The following is a 12,299-nucleotide window of genomic DNA, read 5'->3' on the forward strand; positions in this document are numbered from 1 at the left end:
TATTATATTATAACAGGTGTACCTTCAAAAGCATTTTTGAGAGCCTACTGTATCACAGGCATTGTTCTAGGTGCTAACGACCCTTGTGATCCAGGAGGAAGAATTTAGAAAATAAAGTATGAGCCACCTGGGCACTGCAGCATGTCAATAATGTATCAAAGCTGCTGTTTAGAAGCAAAGCATCCTTGGTCAGATTAAGAGGCCTTCATTTCAGGTGTATTTGGAGCGAGTGCTATAATGTTACTCTATCAGCTGTCAATGATTCTAGAGTCAGACATTTAGAAAGTCCCCAAATTGGGCTTTTAAAATCCAAAATGTTGGCTTTAGCTTCTCCTATAAGTTGTCTGAATAATGGTTATAGCTGGAGCTATTGGATAGGATAGGCTGGGTCTTACTGTTCTTTATTTCATATTAGTCTTCTTGTAATAAACAAATTTCTCTACTCTTCTTTTGTCATCACTTTACCTCAAAGTTTTCTTAAAAGCCATGACCTTTGGAAACACCTTTAAATGTTCGAAATCAGCTGATAAACCTGTTCAGAAATTACAGGTAATCAATATCAGGGTTTCGTCTTCACTGATTATTCAAGCCATAAATTCTTGATTCCCATATAACCCTATTATATAAAAACTATTTCCTCAGCACACCATCACCAAGGAAAAACAAGTCCCATAAATAATTACCTTTGGGATATGAAAGAAAATGTAAACATTTTATTTGGCAGTTGTTTCTGAACACATGAATAAATAAACGGAAAAGTACATATTAATATTTCCTTTTGGAGTAACAGATACCATGACACGCTTATTTACACATCTTCACTGCAAAGAACAGTCACACACTTCAATTTTGTCTTCGAAAAGGGAACTTCCCACACCACTGGACTAGACAGTTAAGGATGGAGATACTGGTAGTGCTTGGTTCTAGCAGTCTCAATGTTTGAAAGGCATTCATCTGCAAGTGTGATAAGAAGAGTCATCATGCATTGAGTTCATCCGGACCACGTACTGTAGAAAGTTTCTGATGGCAGCCACAGAATGTGTGTGTCATGCGCTTAAGTCAACTATGACATGTTTGTAAATCTGTGTATTTCCCTTAAAACTGGAAGCAAAAAGAAAATTACGCTTATTAATGGACACATGTGTAAATGATCTTGGTGCCTGAACATTTAATTCCTGAAATTTCACAAATTTGGCTTTCTCCACATCCCAGTTATACACTTGAGTAAAAGAATAATCACTTCCAAGAATTGCATATTGATAGTTATTTATCTGAAGAGGCTGGAATACCATGGATCCTCGTGACGGCATCCTCTGAATATCCTGAAATGAGGAGCCTCCCCATTTCATTACTTTGGAATCACCAATGAATCTTGTCAGACAAATGTACACGTCACCTTTCACTGAGAAGTGCTTTACGGCATATACGTCCTCCATGTTTGGGATGTCAGTTTGGTTAATGAATAATTGTGTTGCTTTGTTCCACTGATAAATGACAGGACGCTGGGAACTACTGGACAAGATTAAATGAGGCGTTCTGAGTGCCTGAGGTGTTCTGGCTATTTCTAGATATTCCACATCAGTGTCCCTGTACCACGCATGTAAGGATTGATGGGAGTAGAATCCATTTCCATTCCATTTGTAAATGGTAGTAAAACCAGCTTTTGAACTGTCGGCAACAACAAAGTACCAGTTGTTTTCAATCTTGAATGTTTCAATGTCATTGGGTTTTCGGATTTTGAGAATTTCAATATCCTGGATTTTTATGAATTTATTTGCAAAACTGTCTCGCTTATAGATGTGAGAGCCGCCAAACAGCTGGGCCACAATAACATAGAGCTGAGTTTCAATGACTATAGGCTTGCATACTACAGTGGACGTGCCTGGGAAAAGACAAATGAGAGATTAGTGGGATGGCTATGCCTTTTTTGGAGTGTGCAAGCACGTAAGCTGAGGCCATACAACTTCCACCAAAATCAGCCTGAAATAAAAGATTTCCTTGTTTGATTAAGCAAGGCCAATCTCCAAGGCCCAGCGGTATCAGGATCCTGAAGTTCTGCGTCTTTGTGCTTCATGGAGCCTTGTTACCAACAATTGAATTGTCATGTCACATCCGACCTGCACTAAATGTTCAAGGCCCATGGCTACCGCCTGAGTTTTCTTCTTTCATTTCTTGCAGAAAGAAAGCATTGCTTTCCCTGATACATCATGAGCTAATCACTGTAATTGTAGTAAAAATGGGCATTTATGCTTTGCTAAATCATCTCAATAAAATTGTCCAACAAACCTAAGACATAAATATTATTATCCTCCCTTTTGCAGATGAGCAGACTGAAGCTCAGAGAGGTTTGGTGCTGCCAGGAGAAGGCAGAGTTAAGATTCAAACCCAGGTCTACCAGCATCACTATGCTTTTAACTTAACCTGGGGTGGGGAATTAGGTGTTTCAGGGCTTCCAGCTTGAGTTAAGATCCCACAAGGTTCTAGAACAACCCCACAAAGTTTTGAGTGGGGATCTGGGCAGCCCACCGCTCTACCTGTAATAGGTTTGCTCTGAGTGTAAACTGCTTCTTGCTCTAGAATACCCTGACTTTCCCCTGAGAAAGGAAAGTGATGCCATTTGTCATTTTTCTGAAGCTTTAGGTCACTTGCGGGAGGAGAGAAGAGAAGGAAGAACAATCCTTGAGAAAAGTGAAAAGGGGTACAACCATAGGCCTTGCTCCTGCATGTTACTTTGGGAAATCTCGGAGAACAATATGGGGTCTGTCAATGGGCCTAGCTCAGTATCTTTTTGGTAAGAGTTTAATATTTATTCATAGATTTTGATCTCCTAGAGGGAGCTTAGCTCTGGAAAATCCAAAGAGAGGCAGGGCAAATCCAGGCCCCAGGCTTTTTCTGACTGCAGTTTAGGGGGCTTTGAGGCAGTAAGTTCTGCATCAACTTGTTCTACTAATTGGCTCCATCCATAGGCAAAATTACTCTATTTGTGACCCTTTTCAGGACTCAACTAATTGTGTGACTTTGGGAAAATCACTTAACTTCTCAGGGATTCAGTTTTCTCTTCTGTATAATGAGGGTTGGAACTAGATCAGGGATGGCCGCTAGGTTTCAACCATGCGCCCGCGTAGATTGACTGGTTGATTGTGACTGCCTGGAGAACTGTGTTGAGAAGGATTCTGTGGCATATCTGCACTCTGCAAGGAAGGGCACCAAGACAGATCAGTGCAGCCTGGGCCTGGGGGGGCAGGAGGGGATTGTGACCATATATGTGACATCTATTTGCCATGCTAGACGAATGGATGCCCTCGGAAAGTCTGCAAATATATGATTCGTTTCTCTTTCAAGTGCTCATCTAAAGATTCATTCAAAGCAATGGACAGAGTGTACATAGGTAGAAGAAACTGGTTTAGACTGCACAAAGCCCTGTTGCCATCCATTGGAAAACCAAGGGGATTTAGGGAGAAAGGGAAGCACAGCCTTCCTCCTTGAGAAAGAAGGAGGATTTTGGATAAGACCTCAGTTTGGAGGGGATTCCTTCATTTGGGCACCTGTCTCAAGCAAGCCCAGACCTGGCTTGATCCTTTGAGCAACGGGCTGATGACCACCAACAAAATCTAATGAGGGCCCTCCCAGTCTCCTGTCACAGGGGGATGTTTGAATGCTTTTAGGAGCAGATTTAAAGATGTTACAAGATAAGGCTGATGTAAATATTGCAGAGGGAGCCCCATGTTGACTTTAAAAATTTATGACTTAGATTTTTAAAGTTGTTGAAATGAGAAAGAAATTTAAGAGATCACCTAAGTAAAAAGTTTTCATGGAAAAAGAAATTGGCTTCCACGGTCAAATTAAATGTAAAAAATACAAGAAAGAGTCTTGTTTCCTCACTGCAGAATGTCTTAGAGCCCCTAATGTGTATTAGTATGAATCTCCAAGAGGAAGATATGGTTCACAGATTTACTGGACCACAAAACCCTTTTTGTCACAAGGCATTTTGTGAAAACATTTTGCAGAAGTACTGTTTGTGCGACAATGTTTGGCACTCACCAATCCCATAAGAAAAATATGAGAAGAAGAAAAAAAAGAAAAAGAAAAGCCCAGGGAGAGTGAATAGGTTGCCAGTTTGTTTGTGGCAGAACCTGTGGATTGAACTCATGATTTCTAGTCTGATACTTCTTCTTTGAGGAAAACCAATCCACCTTTGATTTCATATATCCTAAACTAGGTCCTATACTAAGTTTCTTAAATATATGATTGCATTATCTTATAACAGCCCTGTGAGTTAGGTATTATTCCAGTTTCACACGTGAGGAAATTAGGGCTTAGGGAGCAATCCCAGGTCATCTAATAAATGGCAGAGTTGGGATTTAAATGTCTCTAAGTCTGCCCAAATTGTTCCCTGATATCACTCATCTTTTCCTGTTGCCCTTGGCTCAAGCAGCTTAACTTTTCACCGAAAGAAACGATTAGGCTTTTCATACCTGTAATGTTGTCATAATTCCGGAAGGTCTTTTCTACGTGGTCCCATTCAAGGAAAATGCATTTTCCAGTAAAAGGCTGAGCGATGACTACATACTCATCGTTCATATAAGAAAAAGTGTCTATGGACAGTGATTGATAAGGCAGGTCTTGAGACTTCGCAAATTCTGCAAAAATAGGAAATGATGATAAGTAACTGTGTGCTAATGCCTCGTTCCTTGGCTAGATCTCAAATGTCCATGACAAATACATTTATTTTAGAGAAATGGTAAAATGGCAATTTTACTTTGCTTTCATCACATGAAGTTGTAATGCTTCGTAATATTTTAAACATTAAACTGTTCAGCTGGTTTTTAAGATATAAGAAATATCAGTTCCTGCACCCATAAAAAAATGTAGCCCTTATTTTAATTTTATGAGGTGGAATGATTTAGAATACATTACCTGTAATGATACAATCAAAATCCTTGGAGGAGAGACTATTGATTTTGCGCTTCTTGTATTCTGGAGGGCCTTCGCAGTAGATGTCTTCGACAGTTGCATTGGTGTGGCCTAGCCATTCCACCAGCCACTTCAGTTTACAGTCACAATTAAATGAATTCCCTCTCAGATCCCTGAAAGACAAACTTCAGCTGCTTTTGCTCTATGAGGGCCTCACGTAGACAAGCATGACTTCTGTTTCAGAAATTAACATGTGCAGGATGCCCCATAATCTACCGTGAACCCCACTGATTCACTCTGGGCTCAGAGAGTTCCCACCATGCACCCTTGAAGGCCACCTCAGTCAATAGACCCTCATACCTTACTACCTCTTAAATTCAAAGGTAGCTCAGTCTAGAGCTATGCTGTCCATAGAAATAAAATGTGAACCACATATGTAATTTAAAAATTTCTATAGGTACATTGAAGAAGTAAAAAAAAAAAAAAAGGTGAAATTAATTTTAATGCTACTATATTTTATTTTATCCAATACATATAAAATATTATCATCTTGACATGTAGTCAATATAAAAATTATTAATGAGATATTTTACATTCTTTTTTATACTAAGTCTTTAAAGGCTAATGTGTATTTTATATTTATAGCATGTCTCAATTCAGATGCTGAATTTTCATCAAAAATACCTGATCGGTTTTTAGATTTAATAACATTTCCATTTGAAAAAAATAGATTCACACACCCAAATTGTTGCAACCCAACTTAAAGGTTTTCAATAATTAAGCTGAGCATTCGTTTTTTAAATTTATTTTTTTATTTAATTTTTTAAAAATTAAATAAAATTTTCAAGTCAGTTTCTCAGTTACACTAGGAACACATTTCAGGTGCTCAGTGACCACATGTGTGGCTACCATATTGGACAGCGCAGGTCTAGAGGAGAATATGTAGTGGTTACTGTATCATATTTAATTAAACTGAGTGAGCTATTTGCTTTTCTTTTTCCTCACAGACATAATTAATCCTGACCTTATTCCATGGTCTACAAATTCAATTTTAATAGGAAATGACTTCGCCACAACAGAGTTACTGCAGACATGCAATAGCTCATGTTCACAATAAACTATACAGCATAGATAGTTTAAATTTCCACATATGCTCTCAACTGACCAAGTTCTCTGTTTATTTGTGTTGCTTGTCTTCAGAAATTCTATCTCCTACCTAAAACCCTTCTTCATCGCACAGAATTCCTAAGATAGGTGCTTCCTACTCTTCATACAGAACATGAATAATTTTTAAATGTTGAAGCATTTAAACCTTTTTTAGGGGACACATTCATGCAAACCAAGACATCCACTAAAAGGCAAGTTGGCATGGATTCTTGTATTTCTTAGATAATTCTTGACTTGGGCATATTAGAATAGGCCCAAGAGGCCAAACCCATTATGGGATTCCCTGGAGAGACTGAGCCAGTTTCAAGGGGTTTATTTTATTTTTTATTTTTGTTAGTGGAAGGTACAGGCTGACACAAAGATGAGTCAGAGGGTCCCCAAATAAGCTGTGTCCCCAAGTCTTCCATGGAGTATCATCTAACTTCTAAGACATTCCCAGGACTGATTTCATCTCCCAAGAATACCCTGACCCAGAATAATGAGTGTCAACTTTTCTGGGCTATTGTAAACCAGAGCAGAGAACTGTGGTCTATTCGAGATTTTTTTCCAAGTGTCCTGATCCTGGCACTCTCTTGGAAATAAACCATCATTCAGGAATTGGGGTGATACACATGGAGGAGGGGCTGGAGGAATATTACAAGGAACAAAGACAGTTTTTCATTAGCTTACTGATTTGAAGTTAAATACTGGCTTAGGAGAAAATACTTGACTCAGACTTTTTGTTATTAGAGAAAAGTTGTTCTGAATATATATTCTATAGCAAAGCACCTGAATAATAAGAAATCTTTTGTTTTCATATATCCTTTCATTTGTTCTTGTATTCTACCTTATGGCATTTAAATATCTTTCTAAGGTACTGGAAGGAACTTAATGATGCTAAATTGCTTTTTAGAGGGTTAGGCATTATTACTTGCTTTGCTTACAGCAAAATATACAAATTCCTTACAAAGATCTTTCACTCTGTGGCTTAAAAGTCAAAGTTTGAAAGCTCTTTTGTTTGAAAAGGGGTCAAAAATAATTAAGTTCATTCTCTTCCTGGGGCTTAAGCCAAATTCCTGGGGATTAAGCCTGGAGTTGTTGTTCAGTCTAATGAGAGAAAAGGCAAACTTTCCTCCCTTCCCCCACTTCCTGCTCCATTTCTCTGTTGACTGACCAACCCATGGGTGTAACCTTTCATCTTGACTCTGTCAGTTTCCCAGACTCCTTTATGTTTTTTCTTTTGTAGCCCCATTTCCTGGACCTCATGAGAAAAAGAAAAAATCTTGAAATTTCTAGCTTGGCCTCCTCTTCCCACCCCCTCAAAGTCCTTTATCACACTTCTTCCCATTCAGACACACTTTGTCAAAGGAATGCCTGGGCACTGTATTTTCAGAATTTCCAGTGGTAAATACCATAGAAGACTTTAACATTAGTCCAAGTAAATTTAAAATGTAAGCCCATTTAAATTCTAATTTAATTTTAAAGCCAATTAAACATTCTAATCATCAATACCAGGCTTCTTTGTTAGCTACTGCAAATTAATTAATTAATCAATGATTTCGTAGGTCGTCTTACACATTTGTTAAAGAATCCAGGCCTTTGAAAATATCTTTTGGGAGCGTCTGGAGATTGTTGTTTGCAAGGCTCCTGGGGGAAAAAAAAAGTGATATAAACTGTAGTTATAAACTAAATAAATGCATTTTATGATAAAGCTTAGTTATGAATTCCTTTTGTTCTTCCCAGACTACACTTAATTATTTGCACTACTTTTCTTCTCCTAAGGTACTAATCAGATTCCTGCTATTGTATTTTCAACTCTTTGCTTCAACACTTACTCAGGGTTTATGGCACTTTTTGTATCATGGTTAAAAAAAAACAAAAAAAAACACACTAAAAACCTCAACAAAATGATGCCTGGAGATTGATGTTTCATATCAAGAACAGATATGAAATTCACACTCTCAGACATTCAGTCTAGGGGATGTCCCCAAAGGGGGACCGACTAAACAGTGTCCATCTCCAAACGCCCTCTCCTCTAACACTTAGGCCGCTTCTTCTCCTCACTTGCTTCAGAGAGCAGATAAACCTTCAACTGACAGCACCAGTAGCTCCAAACACTTTCGAAAGTCTCCTATGTCTTCTACTTCCTTTAGTTAATATAAGATTTCTCAAATATAAACAAACATTCAAGACTTGAAAATCTATTTTTAAGTTTTTTTGTTGTTTTTCTGAGTTTTAGAAATTACTACTAGATTGGAAACCTTTTTTCAATGAACCTTGGCGTATAAGAATGGTTATGGAATTAGAATGTTCTCGTCTCAGGACGGTCCATTTTGTGAAAAAGGGCACAGCTTCGGAGTCATTCTGAGCTTGGTTTGAATCCTGAGTCCACTATTTGTTGGCTGTGTGACTTTGGTTATGCATCTTCTCTGAGACTCAGTTTCTTTCACTTTTGAGTGGAGGTAATAGTACCTCATATTATCAGATTGTTAGAAGAAGTAAATGAGATAACGCAGGATGGTATTTGGCATCTGGACTGCTCTCAATAAAGGGCAACTGGGAGAAGGAAGACGGGAACAGATGGAAAATGGGTCCTGCTTGTCCATTGCCCAAGAAACAGCACTGAGAAAACTGACCGTATGAATGAACTGCACTGACTGTACACCTACATACATAAAATGCAAGAAGACTATGCAAGAGAATGTCTCCATACTTCATCTTACTGCCTGGTGGTTGAAATAAGAGATTTCCTGATGTCTTAGATGAGTCCAGAGTCACTCCCAAGTTATGTGTCTCAATTTATTTTCTGGCAAGATCGATCTTAAAGTTCTCATGCAAACATCTCCTCAATGGACATCCTTCCCCCAGCACAAACTGCAATTGGCTGCAGAGTACAGGCTTGCGGGGGGCTGGGTAATAGGACAGTGGGTGTGAAATGATTAAACAGTCAAGTCCTAAATTACTGCTACCACTAGGGTTGCACAGGGAGAGGCACCATGTTTGCTTTGCTGCCCAAGGTGGTTCTTTTCAACAATGGGTGAATCCTGCCCAAAGGATTAGAGCTCTAGGCTTCACATAATCAAGGTGAAGGCTAACCAAAGAAGCCGCTGGTGAGGTGGTCAGAGATACAGACTCAGAGATACCGGGCTTCTGGGGTACAGAGATGGTAATTTTGCATGACAAGATGGAGGACTTATAATTCAACAGAATTAGGGGAGCTGATAAAGACAGGCTAGTCTGATGGGTTGTAGAATGTGGCATTATGCTTCCTAAGGATGTCCTGTGACAGGGAGGGTGTCACCCAAGGAACCAGAGTGTGGAGGAGCAGCACAGTATGAGGTGTGCCAGAGGGAAAACGGTGAAAGGATTTACTGCACTCAATGAGACCCCTTCACTGTTTCACAAACAAAATTCAATCAAAGACTGACTCACAATGGACTGTTTCTCAAGGAGATATGATGGCGCTTCATGTCTAGGTTTGGTGAGGGGTAGGCATGAGAAGGCTGCCCGAACTTGTAAAAGAAGCAGGAAGAAGAAGAAGAAGTAAGACAGAGAAATGAGAGAGAGGCTTCCAGATGCCTGAGGCCCAGGAATTGGAGTTTAAATAGCTTCCCTGTGTCTCTGGGAGGTCTCAGTGACATCAGGTTACATTTGGGAAAGAAGAAAGCAGGAAGCAGGGACTTGGGCAGAGAATGTCTTAGGGAAGGAATGTTGACAGAACCTGGGAATTATTCTGCAAAAAAAATGTAACAGGGTCCTGATATAAAGCAACCTTCCAGTGCAGGCTGATGGGTACAAGGTGAAGGGTGCATAGGACACCTAGAAGGGGATCATCAGAGCCTACACATATCTTTGCTGTTAGGAGTTTGTACCAATTCCCAAGTAAAGAGAAATTGGAAATCTTAGAGGCCCACTGCACAATTGAAGAAAGATTTAATCTAGCATTGCCTATAAAACCAAAGAATTAGAAATAACTTATAGGTACATTACTAAGGGACTGTAAATAAATGATGGTTCATAGTTAACATGAAATATTTTTCAGGATATTTTTAAAAATGAGGTTGAGCTCTATGATTTGACATGAAGTGTTACCTATCGAAAAAAAGGAAGTTGGAGAATTAGTATATAGGGTGTAATCCCATTGGGGTAGGGAGATTATATGGCTATAGATGCATAAAGAAAAGTCTGGAAGTAGATATAAAAACTATTAACTAAAGTTACATTTCAGGATAGCTGGAATCTTTCGCTTTTGCTATGTAGATATCTGGGTTGTGGGAGTTTTTATCATCAAGCCTGTCTTATTGTTTCAAACTCAGAAAAAACAAAGATAAAGTTGAATTTTTAAAAGGACCCTGTTACTTAGAATCTGTGGATGTAATGGTTCTGACCAGTGAGGATTCAGTCAATCTAAACCAATTATTTGGACGCATTTCAAAGTAGTTATGGGCTGGAGTGCGAATAACTGTCACAAGTCAACACTGGGTACCTGGGTGGTCAGATAATGTCAACTTCTTTCATGGGATGGGCTGTAGAATGGGGCTGCCTTCTTTCCCACAAGATTCCCACATGGCTTCAGGCCCTCGTCCTCTGAGGAAGCTTAGAACTACAGTCAGGCCAGGCTTGGATCCATCCCTGTGGGCTCCACAAACTATCATAGGCTTCTGGGGGCTTAAGACAGGTTCTCTGCAGGGGAGAGTGTCCGAGGCTCTGGGCCAGGGCTACCAAGAAGAGAAACAGGAAACTCCTGTGATGCCCCGGAAGTTTGCTCAGTATTTGGTCCTTATGCCAGAAAGGTGAGCAGGACAATGAGACCTGGTGCCTTTTATGTTATTTAAACAACTAGAGATATTGAGATAGCATTTCTGAGGTTAAGATTAGGGTTATTTTAGGGTTGAGGTTAGGCTTATTTGAGTCTTCAGATTCCATCTGTCCACTGAGTTTTGCCACTGGAAAGTAAAATGGAAAATTGAATTCATTAAATTTCCTCAGTTTCCTCTTTCCCTCCATCTGCCCCCATTTCACAGAGTAACAACTTAATATTATAATTAGTTCCTTTCCCTCAGTAGAAGCTTTGGTGGAAATATATTGTGTTGCTTTTGTAAGACTGATCGTAGCTCTTATTTTCTGCATCATTTTGTGCAGTGGAGTCGTTGGGTCTCAAGTAGATAAAGGATTAAATTTGAGCTTCATCATTCTCAGGAGTTCTTTAGCCAACTTAATTTAGCCTCTCTAGGTTTCTGTTGCAACATCTGCAAAGCTGAGTAAAGAATATCAGTTTTATTTATTGTGAAAAGTAACATATGCAGCTACTAATATTTTTATATACACACCTTTGAAATGGATTCCAGGAAAATTCTGTATCTGCAGGAGAATTTTTAACTCTTATGTCAGATAATCAAGACGATGACATTAATCTTTTTCTTTGTTGTTGTCAAAGAAAATTGATAATTAAGTGATAATTAATACCTAAGTATTTTTAAATGCTCAATTCAGGATGTTAAGATCATTTATTCTTTCTGTCTTTTTGAATAGCGAGAATTCTATGCCTTTGTATTCTTAAATGTTCCATCTTTAACTGATATATATATAATACATATAGATATATGTATATATTTTACTGATGAATATATACTCGCACATATATAGTACCACATATACATATATAAGGATAAATGTATACATGCGTATAAATAATTATTATTATTTCTTCACTTCAAGAAAATTTGGAACGTGCGAAAAGATTTTTTAAAGAAGTAAAACAGTAATTATCCTGACAGAGGCAACCACTGTTAATATTTTGTCATATTTTTCTTTCAATCATTAATACAGAGTCCATCTCATGGGGACATTAATGTAGACAGCAAGTTATTTCCAGAGAGCCATGCTAATGGTCCCCAAGTCTTTAGACTTCCTTCTCTCTCTGGAATGCGATGGCCTGAGAGTGTAAGCCTGAATTGGTATGGGACAGCTCCTTCCTCTTCAAAAGTCTGTTAGCTGGGCGTGGGTCAAATCAGTCCTGGATTTTAAAACTAAAATCGAGTACTATTAGGAATTAGAGAACGAGAAGTTAGAAGGATGAAAGAGAGAGAGGCAAGCAGTCAGAGGTAGCCACCAAGAGTTGTCAGGAAAAAGACCTTCTACATGGTAAAATTGAAGGAAAACCAGGCTACTCCCCAAGTTGCCTGTTGCCCATTAGCCTGGCTTCAGGGCTCCCTGGACTCAGCAGCAGAGTGGGGTGG

The 12,299-nt window shown here is 38.9% G+C and overlaps 1 protein-coding gene across 2 annotated transcripts in view; it reads right to left on the minus strand.

Annotated features, from left to right (window-relative positions):
* Positions 1-693: 693 nt before the first annotated feature.
* The window catches only part of LGI1 (leucine rich glioma inactivated 1), a 35,649-nt gene continuing 24,043 nt past the window's right edge, over positions 694-12,299 (minus strand). For both annotated transcript variants that reach the window (XM_019739740.3, XM_019739735.3), the window contains 4 exons: positions 7,636-7,707; positions 4,918-5,087; positions 4,476-4,640; positions 694-1,882 (listed from right to left, as the gene is read on the minus strand). In XM_019739740.3, the coding sequence (XP_019595299.1) occupies positions 1,047-1,882; positions 4,476-4,640; positions 4,918-5,087; positions 7,636-7,707 (1,243 nt within the window). In that variant the 3' untranslated portion in view covers positions 694-1,046. The remainder of the gene's footprint in view (positions 1,883-4,475; positions 4,641-4,917; positions 5,088-7,635; positions 7,708-12,299) is intronic.

Source organism: Rhinolophus sinicus, chromosome 15 (genome assembly GCF_057876585.1).
Source record: "Rhinolophus sinicus isolate RSI-liver-muscle chromosome 15, RSI-T2T, whole genome shotgun sequence".
In the NCBI taxonomy this organism is placed as follows: Eukaryota; Metazoa; Chordata; class Mammalia; order Chiroptera; family Rhinolophidae; genus Rhinolophus; species Rhinolophus sinicus.